We start from the raw sequence: 21,380 nt of genomic DNA, 5'->3' as shown, positions 1-21,380 counted from the left end.
AATAGTTCTTATGAGTTTTTATGCCGCTTTATCATGGCAGAAATTTACCAGGGGGCTTGCCATTGCATGCCGAGAGGCGGCCGATATTTAAAAAAAAATTTCTATCAATTTGGTGTTTCGAACCAAAGTACTTGGGATTGTATACGATAAAGTATAATATTTTAGTGATTAGACGCTCGGTCACAATTTCTATCGCATGGTTTTTTTGCTGACATATGCCTATTGGTCGGTCTCACCGAACTCAAAAACCGTGTCATAATATTTGCCTTTTCTAAACTGATTAAAAAAGTGTAGCGAATGGGTTAGGTAGTGAATGAGGACCAGACAAAATACCAACTATCAATTTTTTCATATTATTATGTCTAAATCCTAGTACCTGTTGTATGGCTCAGAAACTTTGCTGATAAGAATATTTAGATAACCTTTGGAATGTTTAGAAGATAGATTCTATGAACACCGAACTTTTGTGTGCTGATATTAAAAATATTAACTTGGAAGATTTCTGGCTTGAGGAAGATGGCGTACCTATCACACAAATATGAAATTAATATTTTGTTGTTTTTCAAATCAAATATTCAGAAATTGAATGCAAGAAATTCGATTGCAGAAATACTATTCACATACACTCAGCTCTGTTAACCTTCTTTGACAATTTTTCCCCAGTTGGTATGAAAAGGTTTTCCTGCACTTTTTATGGCTCAGACCTTCCCCTGGTTAAAAAATTTTCTGTTCGGGAACAGACCAATACATTGCTTGTTGTTTACGAAGATTTGAAAAGCAAATTAACAAAAGCAGCAGCGACATCTGAAGCAAAAGAATGCAGAATACGAAAAATTGCGCCAAAATAACGAATTCGATTGCAAAGAAAATGTGTACAAAAACACGGCGTCTCCGTTTTCTGCACTAATTCGCTATTTGACATTTTTTTATTAGACAAATTTTCACAATTTTCAACTTTGTGGTATAGACAGAATTAAATAGCTCAGCAGATTTCGTCGGGCGCAAAATCGCTGGCAAAATAAAACGCACTGCCAAGGTGTGTAAAGATTCGTCTTGCACACTGCAGTATATACAAGTATGCCAGCCAGTTTGATGTACGCACCTTTGAAGTTTTCTGTATGTACGTTTTTGAAAATATATTTTAAAAGATGAGACGGAATCAAGGCTCATTTATGAAAGAGGGTAGCACTAGAGCAACAACTATGTTTTGCACGTTTGATTGTCAAAGAAAAATATTGGCAAAGTAGAAAACAAAAAATGAATCCGCCTTATTTCATTCTGGATTCATCTTGAATAGGTTCGCCTTGGACAGAATCAAGGCAGAGTAAAGAAAAAATACTTTTGAACTGCCAAGTCTGCGACCTGGAAGGGAATGCCTCTATTATTTGATGTTCCTGCACGGAGATTCGAACCTACGTACTCCCGAATGGTAATCACGCACCAATTTGGCTATGGCGGCTGCCGTTTGTTGTGAATTGACATGGACACAGCGAAACGAAAACAAATCAACTGATTTACCAACACCACCTGTAATAGATTTGCCTAGCCTCACTTGCAGAAAATGTCTTGCTATTGTAAACATGATATTTAAAGCTTTGATAACTTGATTTGCTTGTAAAAATTGGCGATTCGTCTCTTCGCTTATGAGATCCGCCTTTCTGCTTAACTGGGCGCAATGTTGCGACGAATATCCGCCAACGACATCGCTCCGCCCGACGAAGTTCGCTCAGCGATTTTATTCTGTTCATACTGTTAGCTTCTACAGTTTTCTTAAAATACTTGGCATACAAATTAATCATCCAGTCTTCTTTTTGAATCATTCTTGAAATCAAAGTAGTGAGAGTAGTGACAAAAATCAGTGAAGTAGTCATATTGCGAGTTCCCACGGAATGAAAAGTACGCATAATTAAATTTGTGAGAGTAATGGAGTACAAATGAAAAGCTGGCATTGATAAGTGATTCATTCATTCTTAATTTGTTATCTAAGTGCAACGCAAAAAAAATGAAAATAATCGACTTGTGCCTAACAATGGTATAAATAAGCAATCGGAAGCGGAAGTAATTGATAAGTTTAATAAGCAACGCAAAAGTAAAGCTATGGACAGACGTGAAAGTGGATAAGGCAGGTTCCGTATGATATTTACTGTTCCGGGTTTCAAGATTCTTTGCAAGGAAACATAATATCAACGCACACATATATTCATGTGTATATGTGTATATATTTATTAGTGAAGTAAAAATATTTGGCTGTGAATTGAGAACTTCACTACTTGTACTTGAGGTTGATACAATCGACAGCAGCTGTCAGCGTCGACGCCCACAAATCGTTCTTTCGGTGTGCGCTGTTGCCAATTGATTCAACTTGTTGCCCTCTACTGTGTGGATCCGACTTTAAAAATATTTCAAAGCTTGACTAAATAAATAACTTTAAACTGGAAATGAGGTCAAATTCTGTGTAAACCACGAATAAAATTTACCTGCCGCAGTGAAAGAAGCAAAGGTGACATGTCGCTGGTGTATGGGGAGGCATGTAGGCGTATGTGTGACGCAGCACCTGCCGTCATTCGCAATTGACAACAACAAGCCATAAAACAAGGTCGTTTCTACAATGCGTGCAATCAACGTTATCAAATATTAAAGAGTTAAGAAGCTCAAAGTAGTAAATTACATACTACAAGGCAAACGCTCAACTGCTAAGCCTCTGGTGCACAACAGAACACGTCAGATATTAGCGGGGGCTACGCCGTCTCAAAATGACCCTTGATCGACCGTTGTTTCCCATCGATTCGCTGCCTGCGTCCGCTGCGACAGCGTCGTCGTCGGCGTCATCGTGGCACTTGATAACTAGCGGCAAACTAACAAGTCACAGTGCATTCCTTTTGGCTACACGCGCGATGCGTCTGCTGCAACTAAATTGGAAGGTAATCACTTCCGCAGCTCTTCTGACGCTCTTGGCTATCGTTTGGTACTACCCGGCATTTTTCTTTTTCTTCATATTTGTCGTTTACTCACTATTTCTGGTATTAACAGGTGAGTGTGATGAGAATTTACAATCAGCGCTTTTGTGCAACAACGCCCCGCTAGTGCAAGCGACGTGCGGATGTTTATTTGTTTGTTTGCTTTTTGCATTTATTTTGTATACGCTCGGTCGCGCTTATCAGGCGCAGACTTTCCATTAACGTCCTTGTGTGGGTCATAATTATTTGTGTTGAAATCATAAATGTCTTATTTTTTTAAATTAAATTAATGATTAAAATAAAGTCGCGCACTGTTGCCAGCCATTTGTTGCTATCGCAAGAAAACAATTTAAATTATTTATGTAATATTTTTTAATTAATTTTCAGCTGTGGCGGGCACAGTATATGTTCACTATATCTTTACCTGCCCAGAGCCACAACTACCGAAACGAGAACCAACAAATATTCTTTACAATGCGACAAAGTGAGTTTGTGATTTTAAAGAAATTTTCCTATTGCAAAAAGTAATTGATTTATTGTTTTTTCTTCTATAGAAGCAGCATTTTCGAACTGCCCAAACCCATTAAGAATGCATCGAATTTGCCGCTTATCTTTGGTAAAACGGTTGATTTGCAGCTGCAGCAGATTATTGAATATGTGCTTCGCGACTTCATGACCCATTGGCTGGGGTAAGTGCTCAAGTGATAAATAAAAATAATAAAATGTATGACGCATTTATCCTAGATGCGCTTATACTGAGTTTTTCCTCTACTGAGTTTATGAAATAAGATACTTCAAAAGTAAATTTGTGCACTTGAAACTCGTTTTAAGTATTATATTAGCTCGTACAAAATATTTTTGATGGCTCGATTTGTAAACAGTCTGGATCAAATTTTTCCCATTACTCATAAAAATTTTGTTGTGAAAAAACGTTTATACAATACATTAACAGTTATCATCTCTTAGGCACGTGGTTACCCAACCGAAATTGATGAATGATATTGTGCGCGAAGACCTTTGGAACGCCATACAAAAAATTCACGATAGAGGTGTGAAAATCGATGCAGCTAAGATCATAGCTGTGGATATGGTGAATCGTGTCACAGTACATTTGGAAAAGATTCGGATAGCTGAAGCTAGAGCGTAAGTTTTGATAGATAAAGCTTATTTTTAATTGATCACATCATGCAATCACATGATCATATCATGCCATCACATGATCGTATCATGCAATCACATGATCATATCATGCAATCCCATGATCACTTAATGATATCCAAGGTGGGGCATAGTGCATTAAATAATTAATGCAATAAGCGTATAGTTAAAACACTGAAAAACCGCCGGCAGTACTTGGGGCAAAGACAATGTAATGTTGCTGGCGACATTTAAAACAATTGGCCGGCCGGTTCTAAATTACGCTGCGTCTGTCTGGTCGCCTGGAACTAGTGATACGCAGTGGGAAAAGCTCTAGATATGCCAAAATACTGCTATTATGACAGCTACGGGCCGCAGAAGTCGAGTAGGTTAGTGTGTGACTAGCATTCGGAATTCAGAGAGAACGTAGGTTCTCATATCGGTGAAACACCAAAATTAAGAAAAAGTTTTTTCTAATAGCGGTCGCTGCTCGGCAGGCAACGGCATACCTCCGAGTGTATTTCTGTCATGAAAAAGCCCCTCTTAAAAAATATCTGTCGTTTGGAGTCGGCTTGAAACTGTAAATCCTTGCATTTGTGGAGCAACATCAAGACGCACACCACAAATAGGAGAAGGAGGAGCTCGGCTAAACACCCAAAACGGGTATATACAGGGTGGCTGATGAATTTTGCTACATTAAGAAACTCAAATAACTTTTTTTTAAGTGTATGGAATTCATTTATTTTTTTTTTCAAGTTGAAGGTCATTAAATTTTATTAAATGTAGCTTAACTAGTTTTAAAAATAATTGAATTTAAATGCCCCCCATGCTCGTTGACACAAGTGCGGCATCTTAGTAAAAAGTTGTTCATTGCTGCTTTGAGAGTTGCGACAGGAATAGCCGCAATTGTTGCCCGAATGGATTGTTTTAGTTCATCCAAATTTGTTGGCTTTGTTTTATAAACTTCTTGTTTACATAAACCCCACAAGAAAAAGTCAGGTGCAGTAAGGTCAGGCGACCTGGGGGGCCAACGAAATGAGGAGTCTTGAAATCAGTTTATTGGGAAATTTTCGTCGCAACTCTGTCATAACAGTCTGGGCTATGTGAGACGTTGCCCCATCTTGTTGAAACTACACAGAGTTGAAAGGAATAAGTCTAAATCTTTGTGCATTATTGTTTGCAAAGACTGTCGGCTGACACCAAGTTGAGCAGATAAGCTTCTTGTTGAAACCCTTGGATTGCTTTGTATAGCTGCAGCTACAGCAGCGATCGTTTCCTCCGTCCGAACTGGTGGGTTTCCATGATAAGGCCTTCTTGCGACTGTTCCTTGCTCAGCAAAATTATTCACCAGTCTCATTATGGTCCATCTGCTCGGGGGATCGCCGCCAAACATCCGCATGTACTCTCTCAGTACCAAAACTACGGACTCCAGTGCGTGATAGCGGCGGACTATCCAAATTCTTGTTTGCGTGTCCCACTTATCCATTTTAATAAATTTTAAAGATCAATCTGCAAATTAAAACAAAAATGGAACAGATAACTTAAAAAGAAAAAAAGTTATTCAATTTTTTTTTGGTAGCGGCTTTCATCAGCCACCCTGTATATATAATATATAAGATGCCTCTTGATGTCCCCCCTTCAACACCAACGTAATGAGGCACAGATGTTATCTGCCAAAGGACACAACAAACTGCTCAGCAAACAGTTCTTACTCGGGTGATATCGTAGGTCCCACCCATGCAGACACCTGCTTGAAGCAGATCCACTTCCCAAGCACGTCAGGCGGCATCTCTTCAACTATTCCGACGAAATCCAGAACAAAACTAACAAACAACAACTGACCCGGGCAGTGTTTAGACGTACCCTATGATCAAAAAGTACCGGGAATGTTTAATTTAAACGAACCGCGCACTTGGGAATCGGTCCATATTTTTTTCTTATGTTGGTAGGACTGTAAGACACACATCTGCCACTATTTATCCGTTTTGAAGCGTTTGAGAGATGTTGTACGTCGCAAACTTCCGGATATATGGGCAAATAATTCTTGGATTTTGCATGATGATAAAGCGCAATCGCAACGAGCTTAAATTGTGCTGGATTATTTGACCAAACACCAAGTAAATACCATCGTGCAAGCATCGTATTCACCTGATATGGCCCCGTGCGATTTCTTTTTTTCCCCCCAAGTTGAAGTTACCACTTCGTGGAAGGAGATTTCAGTCGATAGAGGAGATCAAAAAGAATGCGACGAAGGAGATGAAGGCCATCCCTTCGTCGGCCTACCAGGGGTGCATGGAGAACTGGGTTAACCGTTGGCACATGTGTTTTGCTTCAGACGGGTCATATTTTGGAGGAGATAAAATAGATTTGCCTGAAATTTAACTCTGTTTTGTTTTATTTAAACATTCCCGGTACTTTCTGATCATAGGGTACACTCAACGGCACTCATCGGGAGACACTTACCACCTTCTTAAGCTCCCGACCACCGAATGTCGAACAGCAGATGAAGAGCTCCAGGTACTCAGAAACACCCGCGTAACTTTAGCACAATCGCGTTCTGGATACTGTAGCAGGTTAAACTCCTACCTATTGAGAATTGACCCCGACATACCACACATATGTCTGGCATGTGAAGGCACCCCGCACGATACCTATCACCTTTTCACATGTCCCATCAAACCCACGCATCTAACATTCCTTTCCCTCTGGGCCCAACCTGTCGAAACCGCAAGTTTCCTGGGCCTACTGTTAGATGAGTTAGACGAAGGCGAGCGGCAACTACATTATACCGACAGGGGTTAGTAAGTTGCTACAACAACAACAACACCGAACAACTGAAGATTTAGTGATAATGAAACCTTTATTTTAACTACTACTAAAACACTAAAAATGAGTGGCAATCCGAACTGCCCAACCTTGATGATATCTCATCGCAAGATAAATTATCGTATTTCATTGAATTTGAAAATCATCTTTGTAATTTGTATTACATTTTCTACTTGTAATTTTATTGAATTAAAAGTGTAAACGAGTTTTACGATTTTCTCCTTATTTCTAACAGCGCTGAAATCGGCAATCCACCTGTGTTCTCCACCAATTCTTATCTGGTGGATGAGGAAACGGAATTGAAGTTTTTGCGCCGACTTAGTGAAATTATGATAATTCTTTTACTGCCACGTGGCTACTCGCTTCCACCGTTAAAAGTGCTACTTAGCGAGATACTCTCTTACAAAAGTTTGTATTCTAATATTTATTACTTCAATGAAATAATGCCAGTAACTCACGCCTCTTTTTAGTATTTTTTCCATTGATAAAAATGCTCACATCACCGGACTATATCAATCAGAAAGTTGTGCAAAATATTGAGTCACGTTTGGCGGCGGCTGCCATTAGTAAACGCAGCTACGAGTATGCAGCCAGCTTTGAAGATTTTTTGAAAATCATAAACAATTCCGGCAATTTGGAGGAGCTGTCGCTGATACGCAAAAGCATTGTGAATGACTTGATGCATGCGACTACAATGCAGAATTTGCAACGTGCCAAAGGTGCGTTGATACGAAATTATGGGCTAAGATATGACTGGATTAAAATTTTACTTTCAGGTCTTGATCCCGATACCGACGATCATAGTCTGTCAAAATCGGAAATGAATGCTGCAGTGCGTCTGAAACGTTACGTACAACAGCTGACGTTTGCCAAAGCGCAGTGCGAGAAAAATCTAGGAAAGTACGGCTGGAACGGCAATTATACTAGTGATGTGGTAAAATGGCTAACTTTTTTACGTTTAGACAATTTTAGTATTCAAAGATTTTTGTTTTCACTAGGATTTAACGCTCATCGAAGTTCTGAGTACCGCAGTTGGACGTCGATACTTGACCATTTTCTTGGAGCCGCTAAAGGCTAGCGCCTTGGTTGGCTTCTATTTGGCTGTTGAGGAATTGAAGCATTCGCACAAGTCTTCATGGCATCAGTTGGGTACTGAAATTTTCTACACTTACATACGTGTGCCAAAGCCGGAGATACAAATCGATAAACATGAACGCAAACTTATAGAAACATTTCTGTTGGGTGACACAGGCCCCGATATACTATATGACATTCAGAAAAATATCCTAAAAACACTTGAAGAAAAGTATTATGCCTCATTTGTGCTGAGCGAACAGTATCGGCAAATACGTGACGCGCTAAATTCAGATGACTTTAAAGATCCCACCTTATTGCTACGCACAATCAATGGCAGCGATGCTTCATCAGATGACTCAAGTTCGGCCCTGGAAGGCGGCGATGGTGCTAATACCACATTGGATGTGGCGGCGCATACATCGTATGCGCGTCGCAAGCTGGAACAATTACAGGAACGCATCGATAAGAAGAGTCAAGCGTTGGATGCGCTGAAGTGTTCGGTGAAACCCGAATCGAAAGTGTTGCAGATATTGGAGAAGGAAATGGAGTGGTTGAAAAACGAGAAACGACAAACAGAGGCGCATCTCAAGCGCACCGATGCGTGGACAGAGCATCTGGGCAAGTGGAAGGCGACGTTGCAGAGCGTGGAGGTGCGTGCAGGGGTATATTTTCTTTTTTAGTTCAATTAATTGAGTTTTTAGTTCTCAGCTCTGCTCTTTTATGTTTACCCGGAAATGAAAAATATTTAATTTGCAGATTTCTGATGAAAAGGAGTCACTGCAATTCATGATTCTCGTGCATGTGGACGAGGATATAAATGCGCCACGTACAGCCAGTAGCAGCAAAAGTTTAGATAAGCCCGGTGGCTTACAGGTGCGGCCCGGTGCAATATCAAGTGGTTGGGTGGTGATGCGATCGCTGAATCACGTGCATGTGAGTAGTTGGTTATAAAATAAATATTTATGTATATTTTACATTAAAATTTATGCAGGATCTGCAACGTAAACTGCGATATGTCAACTCAAATATAAAATCACTCGATCTGCCGACGAACTTTAAATTTTTCTTTCTGAAAAACGATCGCCAAGCGCTCGAAAAAGCCAAAGGACAAATACAGAAATTTTTAAATGTAAGTGGAAAACAAACAAAAAACTAAATAAATTTGGAATTTTATTCCTTATCAAATATATTTCATTCTTATAAATCATAGTTCATACTAGAAGATGATCATTTGAATGGCAGCGAAGCTATTTATAGTTTTCTCAGTCCCAGTTCAGATCACCTGAAACAGACATTGCCCTCACCTAAGAAGTCCAAATTCTCACTATCCACTTTATTCAAAAGTGATGCTGCAAAAGGTGGAGATATGGGTAAAGCTAACGATCCCTTTTGGGGCTTACATCGTGATGATGAGGATATTTCAACTTATTTGGAAGGAGAAACGGGCGTGGACACAAAGCTTTTAGCCGATCTGGATAGTAAAGATTCAATAGCGGAGCCTTTGTATGCGTTGCTGGGCGAGATTTTCGATATGGGCGGTGTTTTCAAGTGGCTGCGGAAGAGTTTGATATCATTTGTGCAGATCACTTATGGCAGGACAATAAACAGGTATGAGTGAAATGAGTGAAAGAAAACATATAACACATTAAAAGAAAATAAAATAACATAATAACAGCATAATGTAACACAATAAAACATAACATAATGTAACATAACATAGCATTATATAACGTAGCATAATGTGACATAACACAGCATAATATAATATAGTATAACATAATATAACTTAGCAGAACATAACATAGCATATTATAACATAACTAATAGCTCGGACAAACGTTGGCTTTAATCGGGATTAACGACTTAATTCGGATATATCTCAAGAATTAAGTGCAACAAATGCGGATTGATAACTAGCCTTATTTCTCATAAGTTAAGCGGATTAGGGGAATTTTCGATGGCAACATTGTCGGAAAATGACGGTTAATAACTATTGCGAATGAAAAATAATGAAACTTTCAAAGAGAAGAAGGAACAAGGAAGAGTTGATTCAATGCTAGTTTGGCCTAAATAAGGGTAAATGGCTGCCCTTGCGAGGGACCCATATGGACAAACATGGGAGGGAAAAAGGAGAAGGGAAGGAACCAGACAGGTGGAGAAAAGGAAGGAGGGTTAGAGGATGACGATCAACAGTGGCGATTTACGTTCGCATTAACCACATCAAGCTACTGATGAATATCATCAGATGTGTGATATTTAAATCTGCAATTTCCGCAGGTGTAGCGAAAAAGTGAGAGCCTAGATGTTGTTGTAGCAGCATAAACATTCCCCGTGCATATACGAGGAATGTTGCTGAAGTGACAGTCCTTGGCCGGATCGTTCCGATTACGTAGAACTGATTGTCGTGGGAACGCCTAGCTGTCTAAACTTTGCCCGATGAGAGCTGGGCAGATGGGAAGAAAGTACTGAGTTGATTCCACCTCGTCCTCCAGACAGCTTCTGCAGAAAGGACTTGAAGCAATCTCAAGCCTCACCGCATGGACACCTAACGGATAATGTTCGGTAAGGATACCTACCAAATGCGAGAGCTGCGGCTTTGTTAGCCTTAGAAGTTCCCTCGAGCACCCCCGATCTACCCGTGATCAGAATGATCTCACGACAACGCACGTTTGCGCACTAGCCCAACGCTCGCTGAGTTGACGCGAGACCCATCTTTCCAATAGCAGACCACAGGATCTCAAGGGAACCCTAATCCTCTCATTTTACGATAAAACCGTCTCCAGGGTTCCCTATCTAGCCAGTTTGCACTAACACGTTCGAAATTACATTTCGGTATTTCGGAGCAATTTGAGAAATTGCAATTTAAGGTTTTTAACACACTTTTATTAGGTCGGGTTGTATGTATGCATGTATGTATTTATGAATGTATGTATGTATGTATGTATGTATGTATGTATGCATGTAACGGAATCTTTGAGCTTAATTTTCACTGGCTTCTAAAAATCTGATCGACTTGAAATTTTGCACACCTATCAAGGACCGATGAGAATGCAATAATTTGATAAAAGTTTTCCATTATCCTTATTAGGATTGCCAGGATTAATATTTTCTTTTTTTACCTGTGGGCAAAAAGTAAGGTGAATTTGGTTGTAAAATGAGAAATCTTTTTTTATTCTTGTAAATCAGTTTCTCAGGCTCCCTCCACGAAATAAGTTCTTCATCCCGATTACTTCTTTATCACGGCCGATAACTGCATAGCTTTAGACTCACAGTCGATAAGAAAGGAATTAAATATAACACGAATATATCGAATCATTTATTCACTGACTGCAATGATAACAATAATTTTCATTCATAATAAACAAAAAATAGTTTAAAGAAACTAAAAAACACGCTTTTTTGCTAATCGAACTAAAAAGTGGAAAATAAAAAATAGTTTAAAAAAACTAAAAAACACGCTTTTATTGCTAATCGAACTAAAAAGTAGAAAATAAATTTTAATGACAAAGAGACCTATAATGAAGTAATAGCAAATCGAACGATCAGTCATAGTCAACTATCTCAGAAGAGAATTATAACAAAAATTAAGATACAAATAGAGTAATTCAAATTAGAGTTAAAAGCGTGGGATGCATTTTGCTTCACTTTCATAACCCTCTGTACATAGGTAGTTGCCAATAGAATGATTGTAATATTTACTATATCAAGCATCCCACGCTTTTAACTCTAATTTGAATTACTCTATTTGTATCTTAATTTTTGTTATAATTCTGTTCTGAGGTAGTTGACTATGACTGATCGTTCGATTTGCTATTACTTCATTATAGGTCTCTTTGTCATTAAAATTTATTTTCTACTTTTTAGTTCGATTAGCACTAAAAGCGTGTTTTTTAGTTTTTTTAAACTATTTTTTATTTAAATAAATAATTATTTTTTAGTATTAGTGCAGCTTATAGCCGTATTTGTTGCCTGTGGCTCAACTTTTACTGAAAAAACTATCCAATAAGCAAATCAGCTGTTCACTAATCCGCGTAACAATCGTCTGTCACACTACAATTTTAATCAGCATTAACTGTACCGGTAAAGCCGATTAACGCCGACGTCTATTTAGGCTATAAAATAATATAAACATAAAAACATAATATAACAATAATAGAACTTAACATAAGATAACATAACTCAAAATTACACTTATTTTTTCACTCAACAATTATCAAAATATATCTTTTCGCAGGCAAATTCGTGAGTCCGTAGCCTATTTGTTTGAGGAATCGATGTTGCACTATTATTTCTCTGCAATTTTGAAATCGTTTTGGCCCGGCGGATTGCTGGCTTCTTCATATCCCGTACGCTCTGACGATATTAAAGAGATGACGCGCAACGCTGCAAAAGATTTGCTGATGGACAATATACCTGAGGTGCTGTGCAATTTAGTAGGTGCACAAACGGCTAAACATGGAGTGCTGAAAGTTTTCGAAGCCATGCAGAATCCAACTTATAACAAGCAATTATTTTATGTGAGTTGGTCTAAACTATGTTTTTTTTTTTTTGTTTTACAACAAAAGTCATTGAGCATACAAATGTTTGGCATAACTCTTGTATACCTGAAGTAGGCCACAGACGGCGAACAGCTCATATGTAATTTTATGCTGATAGCAAAAGCGCGTATGATGCGATTACAATGTTTGCTATTTAAAATGAAAAAGGGAAAGCGAGCAAAAACAAAAAGCAAAACGTAGAAATGTATGAGTAAATAATTGGCTAATAGAAGAAATATACTATGTAAAGCTCTTAAATCTTCTTGAATCGTCGGATTATAGAAATTATAAAAAAAATTTTACGTGTGGAGGTGGACACTTATGACTACATTCTCGAATTGGTAGCGCTTGCAATTATTAAAAAATACTTCCTTAAGATTCCTTGTAGTCCGGGAGCTAGAGGTCGATTTTGGACTGCGTTTTTATACCGTTAAATTCTTAAATATACTTGTGATTTAGCTTTCATGAATAACGAAAGTGAACGTCAGATGACGCACCCGCGGTGGGTGTGGTTGTGGGAGGGTACGAAACGTGTCGAAAAAAAATTTCTACCAACTCATTTTATACCGACATTTAGTAGAATAAAAAAAATGAAAGAAATGAAATTCGGCGGCGCACGCAATTTACAATGCTTCGGCTGACGGTCTTCCCACCGCTATAAACGCAGCTGACCATCATTATAATATTTTCATATGTGTCCCAAACTATTTAAAACAATTTCAATCGGCATAAAGTAGTTTCACTTTTTAATTTATTTTATAAGTTCGCCTGTTCAGCGGACGTATTTTCCCCCATCTACGGCGCAGCTGACTATTTTTTTTTTATTCTACTAAATGTCAACAATACACAAAAAAAATTTCAGTCGGTATTCAATGAGTTGTTAAAAATTTTTTTTCGACACGTTTCGCAGCATCCCACGCACGTACCCACCGCTACTGGAACAGGTGACGGTTGGTTTCGACATCCATTGGATGGCTTCTGCCTTCGATATTAAAATCAGTCGGCATGAAATGATGAGGTCAAAATGACCCCTGGCTCCCGGACAATTGCCTATTTCATTCCAGTGCATTGGCTTAATAGTAGAAGAAAAATGTTAAGCAATTATTTCTGCACCAAAGCCATTTAATCCTGTCCCATGCCATGTTTTTTGCGATTTTTCTTTTATTTTTAATTTTTTATTTAAATATTTAATTATATTCATAATGCTAGCTCGTTTTAACGGTACTATTAACTTTTGGCTCCAGTTCATTTTTTTCCGCCTATGTGCGCACTTCAGCATCAACATAAAATGAGATAGTTGTTATTGTTTTCAATGTAGCCGCTCGCTGGAAATCAAAATAAAGCTCCCTAAAAAAGGTAACAAACGAAAATGTGGCGCGGAATATCGGTACTACTAGCTGTAACTAAAATTAATAATCTCGTTATACTTTCCCGAGTTGTAATCCTCGTAATCATTCGAGTATCGATTAAATCAGTACAATGCGCATTACCACTGAACAAGTCTGCCGAGCTTAACGCTAATGTTAAAGCCTTTGAAGCGCTTAGGAAAGACGCGATATGGGTCGCACTGCGCACCAAAACCTACCAACATACAGAGGAGCCACCAGCAAGGTACTCCACGCCTGGCAGCTGAGCGAACCCTTTCAGACAGTTTCCGGTGTTAAGCAGGGCTGCGCTCTATTTCCGCTTTTATTTATAGTCACTCTCGACATGATCTTCGAATGTTGTGATTTCGCCAAACGTAGTATATAATACCATTGAAACTAAATTAGAAGCTTGGAAGCTTAGCTTAGGCGGATAACGTAGTTCTGTTGCCCGCTAGCCTCAACGAAATGCGAAGTAGGTTAAACATCACTTCCACGTTTCCCACAAAGTTGGCCTAAAACCAATATACAAGAATTGAAAACTATGCGCTCTAACAGAAAATGTCCAACCTTTCTATACGCGATAACGACACTCTTGATGGTGTGGGAGAATTTGAGTACCTAGGCAGAGCTTTTACGCTTGAAGGGTGTACTTCAAAGGATGTAAATAATCAGCTAAGCCAGGCTAGGCGGTCTTGCGCTTCTCTTTCGATAGTATGGAAATCCCCCAGAATTAATCGAACGACAAAATTGAACATTTTTAACACCCTGTATAAAAACAGTGCTCCTTTACGATAGCGAAAAGTGGCACACAACAAAAACCATTATACAAAAGGTACTATGTTTTGTCAGTCCTTGCTTACCGAGAATAATGAGTATTTTCTGGCCACGAACGATTTCAAATCAAAAAGTCACGAAACAAAAAAGCATAGATAACGGCGGGTGGTTCGGACATTCGGCCTTGGAATGGAACCTGGCCAGTGCATGGAGCAGAGGGCGTCCAAAAACGACGTGGAGGCGTACGGTTAATAATGAAACATCCAAATCGTTTAGCGAATTACGATACATGGTTCGTAATAGAGTGCGCTGGAAATTGTTTGTAGATAGGCCAAGTTCGTAATTTTATAATGTAAGTTGTATTTAATTAGAATACGCCAATAATGGGCTCACGCTCCGGCGCATGTTCGTCGTCTGTAGCCTACTTAACCTAACCGATTAAACAAGATCAATACTTACGTATGATATTGATATTTGCAATGCCTAACAATTAGGTCTGTTCCATGTAAAATTTACCCAGTAACTTAATTTCTGAGAATACACTCTTAAAGAGAAAAATATCAAAAGGAGTACATGAACAAAAAACCAGTAACAATTTGCAAGTTTTATCAGGCGGGAAAAATCACAAAAATTAAAAAAAAATTCGTATAAATTAAATTTAAAAAAATTAATAAAGCAAATAAAATGCAAAATAACGCGCTTAGGCATCACATGATTTTATTTTGTCTACAATAATTTGTTCCATTTCATGATCGCTGTTAGATGAAGAGCATTCCATTAGCGATTGTGGCAATTACAGCTTTCTTCATATTTTGCTTCCTTTCGTCTATACATGTATTATGTAGGTTAGGTTAGGTTAGCCTGGTTGGCAATAAGCCACGCATAGACCTTTTGGTTTCTAGCGATACCAGATGGAGGCCGACCTCTATGAATACTGAAAGTAGACATCATGTAGGATGTCAGCGCTTTTGGGAATCTAAGCAGAGCTGGGAGATTCGCTTCTGCGACGTCCTCCAGACCCTCAAACAATGGGGCCCCCAGGCATTTTAAACGCGTTTTTGATAATGTCGGACAAACGCATAGAAGGTGTTCTAAAGTTTCCTTAACATCCTCTCTGCGTTTCCAGCATTTGTACGTGTTAGCAATCCCTATCTTGTACGCATGTGCAGCCAATAGATTATGACCTGTTAGCATATCTATGATAGTTCTGCTGTCCTTTCGCGAGAGCGTAAGTACGAATTGAGTCAGTTTTTTGTCGTTAGTTCTACACATAACTTTTGCTGTTTTGCATGTGGTCAAATTAGTCCATCTATTTTCCACTAGCGTTTTCATGTAGTCGTCCATTTCGTTGTATATATATTAGTATTTAGCGGTTTTGGCATGTCGTTCTCTTGTTCAAATGGTAGTCTAACAGCACTTTTTGCTATCTCATCTACTATTTCGTTCCCCATAATGCCTTTGTGACCAGGTACCCAATAGATATGCAGCCTACTGTCAGCGGCAAGCCTTTCTATGGCCTCCCCCCCTCCCCCCTACATGTATGTATATATGCCAAATTAGTTAAGGGGGTAGCCTGGTTTATGAGGTCTAAAAATTGCATCTCTTTGCGATTTTTTTTTAAGGAAAAAATTTATTTAGCACTACAAAGATTTTTCCTCATTTTTATGATTTTTGTTTGATGACACAGTTAAAATTTATTCGTCAAATCTTTTACTACATAAAACTATAGCATTTGAAGTATATTTTGTGAAATTTTCATCCAAAAATATTTAAAAATACGGCAATGGCAGAAATTATTCGGACGCATCTCAAAAAAAAAGTAGTTTTGCGGTGCCCCTCATAACTCGGTGTTAAATCATCTGAAATCAAAAAACCAAAGTTATTTCGTTAGATAATCGTTTTCTCCGGGTAACGCCGAGGGTTTTGTGAAATTATAATTTTTTCGATTTTTGGGAACACGTTAAAGTCAAAAACACGATTTTCGCGTAAAAAATCGGTGAATTAGTTACCGTAAAAACAAAAGTATCAACAAATTCGAAAAACTCTTGCGTTACCTTGTAAAACATCTACAGAAAAAGTGTTCAAAATTTCAAAAGGATCGGTGCAGTAGTTTCAAAGTTATGAGGGGCACCGACTTTGAAAACGTAAGTTGTGGGAAAAACGCTTTAAAGTTTAAATACAAAAAAAAATCAGAGTAGGTAGCAACACTTACATGGCTGTATCTTTGTAAGTTTTGCTCCGATTCATCTAAAATTTTCACAGAATATTCTTGAAAGGTTCTTCATTTAAAAAATCAAATAAAAAAAAAATGCAAAAAAAAAATTTAAAAACGTTACCCCCGCCCCCTTTACATAGAAATTAGTAGAGCGCTGCAACGCTGGAGTTTCCAACTGGCGTACAAGATACAGCTCGTAATTATTATCTAAAGCAAACATTCAAATGGATTTCTAATTATCATGATTTTTTATTCTAGATGAACTGAGAAAACTGAGAGAAATTCCAAAATTTCAACTTTTTGGAGGTTTTAAAGAAAAAAATTCACTTCAACTTGGTATAAAAGTCTTGAAAAATTTTTTTTAATCTATTTTGTTAGTTCAAATAGAAGATAATTTAATACTGAAGGGAACAAGCTATGATTCATTTCAAAAGGTTCATTAGTTTTTTTTTTATTCATGTACGCCAATTCAAAGAAATCATAAAAATGAAAAGTCGAGAAAAGAAGATAAAGTTTGCACTATAGCAGTCCGGTCACAGCGTAACTACCTAACGCTCGCCTACCTTTGGCTTTGTATCTACGGAAATATTGAGAATTAGGCTCTGTAACTTTGTGTGAATATTCTGAAATATATTAGGAATCGCTTAAAACGAAAAAAAATTGATGTTTTTGACCTTATAAACCAGGCTCCCCCCTTAATAACCAAGAAGTACAAGCATAAAACACAAAAGATACCTTCAATGCTTTCGATTGGCCGATTCCTATTATTCCTATTATATAATATATTATATAATATTTTAATATAACTATAAATTTTATCCGAAATATATTTACGTACACTCATTTTCAATCACCATTTTTATTTAAATTTAGAACTTTGACTCAATTGGCAAATTTTAATTCGTGTTTATTTTTATTTTGCGATCAGCTGTTTTTCTCACTTGCAAATTCTTACTGGTAAAAACATATCCTGTCAACGATCGTACCACGTTGAAAACATCGGTTTTCGCCCGTGCACCGAAATTAAGCAGCGTCGGGTGCGGTTAGTACTTGGATGGGGGACCGATAAAAACGCAACTTCCCCTCAAAATGAAATGTCATTTTGCTCTCTCACTCTCCCCTACTTTGCAAGTTTTTTGGGTACATGAACACCAAAACTTAATATAAATTAATTTGCTTCATGAACAGACCTTATGTTGTATACAAATTTTTACGCTGGCATATTTTATTAATGAAATAATTTTTTAAACTTTTAATTGTCGTCATAAATAAAATCAATTTCACTTCTCACGAAATTTGCCTCATTTGCTATTGCGTTTGAGTACAATAATTTTTCTCTCTCCACAGGAGCTGCTCGAAATTTTAATGATTGAATTTTTCCCCGAAATACGCCAGCTGAAGTTGCCTGGTGTGAAATCTTCAACACATCACCCGACAACGTCAACAGTTGGCACAACAAACTACAGCAATGCCGCCACATCACTGGTCACGTCGACTACAATGGCAGCAGCTGCTGCAGCAGTCAGTGGTAATAGCAATAACAGCAATCAGAACACAACAACACATCAGCCATACGAAAAACCACAACCTCTACAATTTCAACAACATCACTTCGCAAGTAATGGCAAATAGTTAGGTTAGGATGAGCTACCAAAAATTTAGCACCAAAGCGACAACAACAATTTTACATATGGAATGTATAACAATTAAGGGCATTATATTTATGTATGTATTAACTGAAGAACGCCTTCGACAATTTAGTTGGTAATGTTAAGAAAATGTGATTATGCAAAACGTTATGCCGTTTTACCGTAACTGTGCTCATTTATGTTAATCTCATTTTTAAAACCACTATAGTTTGTATGTTTATATGTGTTTATGTGTTTTGAAATTTGTTATTTGCGAATACCGTTTTTTAGTGGGTAATATACAATTTCTATGAAATATGACATGTTTCTGTACGAAGATATTATTTTTTATTGAGCTTACTTTTAAATGGGATGATTTAATTTCATTTTCAAGTGTGTTGCCTATTCTGTTTAAGATATTTTGTTTTTAAAATTTGTTTTAAATGTTTTTTTATCAATAAAATTATGAATATATGTTGAATGAGAAGTATTATTTTAGAAATTTTGGTTTTTCGATTGGAAAATGAATTGAAAATTATATATGAAATAAGGAAAAAAAAAACAAACGCATTCCAAAGATATTAATGTGTGTATGTAAAATTCAATATATTTATAAAGTTTATGTTATGAAATGTTTTGTTTCAAAAGTAAGCATTAAATTGCAACTGCATTAATCGAGTATACAGTACATCAGATAAGCATTAAAATTAGTGAATTGTAGCAAAGGAACATTAATGTTAAATAGTGTAATAATTATATAAGTGATTTTGTTAAAAACTGCATAGATATGATGTGATTTCAAGAAGTCTCTTTTACACACAACCACACACGGAACTACAAATATTAAGGTAGTTTTTGAGATATATATTTACATATATATTTGTATGTACGCCAGTTTCTGAACGTAGCCACCTTCTCGAAAATGAACAAAAAAGAAAAAAAAACAGAAAATTGAACGAAAAGTTAACCAACAACCATTACCGTAAAGAAGAACCTAAAAAGAAAAAGAAAATAGATCCGAAACAAAGAGTGTTTGTTATTCTCACATGAAACAGTATGCCACAAATACACATACATACATACTTATAAATGTATGTACACAAAACAATAATTAAGAAATATATGTATATGTACAATATATGTATGTTTCTTCACACTATATACTTATATGTACGCATCTACATGTTGAACAGGTCAAGGTAAATATTATATATTCTGTAATTAATGAATAAATGATGGACATTTATGTAACTTTTACGAAATGATAAATTGTTTTATTTGTCACTTATTTCGCTGTACTTGAATATCATAAAAATAATTAGAAAACACAATTAGAAAAATTTGTACATTGCGAATTACAAGAGTTACTTAATATATATATATTTGGTAATTTGGTTTCGTTAAAAATAACGGCATACAAATGCGGCATCTCGTTGTTACTGCTCTTTAAATGTTTAATACATTTTTTTGTTTTTTACTTTCATCGAGTTCACTTCTCGCTCGCTTTTGCTCTCATTTATCTGAATGCACGCCTGCATCGAGGAAATCGCTAACTAGACGCATGGCATTCCGTGGTACTATACGTGAGAATTTCTCTATGTACATAAATTCACGTGGAATACTGACATGCTCCACGCTGGTGCGTTGTGCCCTAATGATGCCAGCCGCCGCGTCTTTGGGTTTAACCAGTTTGAATAGGGCAGGGAAACGGAAATGTGGACGCTTGCAGAGACCAGTGTCCACCATGTATGGGTAGATGGTGGTCAGTTTGATCTGAAATTGAAATTGAAAGAAGAAGAAAGGTGTAAAATGAGCAAGGAAAAATGTAAAGTGAAATAATTTTTGAGCGTAAATTTAAGTATTTCTTATAACGGGTGATTTTTTAGCTATTATCTTTTTAAACAGTTGGTTTAAACAGCTGACGCACGTTTCGTGTTTTGTTTCACTGTCAAACATCTTCAGTTTGGTCTATAATTTAATCATGAATGGTCTTATAAACGAACATCGCTTGCAAATCATTGAATTTTATTGTAAAAATGCGTGTTCTGTTCAGAAAGTTTATCGCGCGCTTCTTCCATTTTATGGTCAGTTTAATCGCCCCACTGAAGCGGCTATTCGAGCTATTGTGACTAAATTTAGAACCAAATTTAGGTACATTATTGGACATCAAACCACCAAGACGCTTACGTAGAGTGCGAACTGAAGGAAATATCGCAGCTGTATCGGCCAGTGTTAATAATGACCATCAAATATTGATTCGTCGCCATTCGCAGCAATTGGGCCTCTGTTACTCAACAACGTGGAAAATTTTGGGAAAGGATTTAGGTGTAAAGCCTTTCATAATACAGCTGGTGCAAGAATTGAAGCCGATCGACCTACTGCAACGTAGAATTTTTGGTGAATGGACTCTTGGGAAGTTGGCCGAAGCTCCACTTTTTTATCGAAAAATTGTGTTCAGCGACGAGGTTCACTTTTGGATCAATGGGTACGTAAATAAGCAGAATTGTCGATTTTGGATTGAAGATCAGCCAGAAGAATTGCAAGAGCTACCAATGAATCCAGAAAAGGTCACAGTTTGGTGCGGTTTATGGGCTGGAGGTATCATTGGACCGTACTTCTTCAAAGATGCTGCGAATCGTAACGTAACTGTGAATGGTGAGCGCTACCGTGAAATGATATCCAACTTTTTTTTGCCCAAAATGCGAGAGCTTGACTTGCATGGCATGTGGTTTCAGCAAGACGGTGCCACATGCCACACAGCACGCGTAACAATGGACTTGTTGAGAGGCGAGTTCGGTGAACATTTTATTTCACGTTCGGCACCTGTCAATTGGCCACCCAGATCGCGCCTTTAGATTATT

General features: G+C 37.5%; 2 protein-coding genes across 5 annotated transcripts in view; one reads left to right on the top strand and one right to left on the bottom strand.

The window, feature by feature from the left end:
• Positions 1-1,751: 1,751 nt before the first annotated feature.
• Positions 1,752-19,915, top strand: LOC128857002 (sorting nexin-25). Of its 4 annotated transcripts, none has more exons than XM_054092507.1 (13): positions 1,754-3,030; positions 3,345-3,441; positions 3,512-3,646; positions 3,924-4,100; positions 7,156-7,328; positions 7,391-7,639; positions 7,697-7,854; positions 7,919-8,659; positions 8,754-8,930; positions 8,989-9,126; positions 9,208-9,605; positions 12,232-12,514; positions 18,239-19,915. In XM_054092507.1, the coding sequence occupies exons 1-13, from the start codon at positions 2,754-2,756 to the stop codon at positions 18,521-18,523; spliced, it is 3,288 nt and encodes a 1,095-aa protein (XP_053948482.1). In that variant the 5' UTR covers positions 1,754-2,753; the 3' UTR covers positions 18,524-19,915. The 4 variants fall into 4 exon arrangements, with proteins under 4 accessions (XP_053948480.1, XP_053948482.1, XP_053948481.1 ...); XM_054092508.1 differs by having other exon boundaries at positions 1,755-3,030; positions 7,919-8,647; XM_054092505.1 differs by having other exon boundaries at positions 1,752-3,030; positions 7,391-7,854.
• The window catches only part of LOC128857004 (17-beta-hydroxysteroid dehydrogenase 13), a 36,047-nt gene continuing 34,519 nt past the window's right edge, over positions 19,853-21,380 (bottom strand). The window contains exon 6 of the mRNA XM_054092509.1: positions 19,853-20,292. Within this exon, the coding sequence (XP_053948484.1) occupies positions 20,032-20,292 (261 nt within the window). The 3' untranslated portion in view covers positions 19,853-20,031. The remainder of the gene's footprint in view (positions 20,293-21,380) is intronic.

Source organism: Anastrepha ludens, chromosome 3 (assembly GCF_028408465.1).
Source record: "Anastrepha ludens isolate Willacy chromosome 3, idAnaLude1.1, whole genome shotgun sequence".
In the NCBI taxonomy this organism is placed as follows: domain Eukaryota; kingdom Metazoa; phylum Arthropoda; class Insecta; order Diptera; family Tephritidae; genus Anastrepha; species Anastrepha ludens.
Note: the sequence above shows the minus strand (reverse complement) of the source record. Positions and strands in the feature narration are given on the sequence as shown.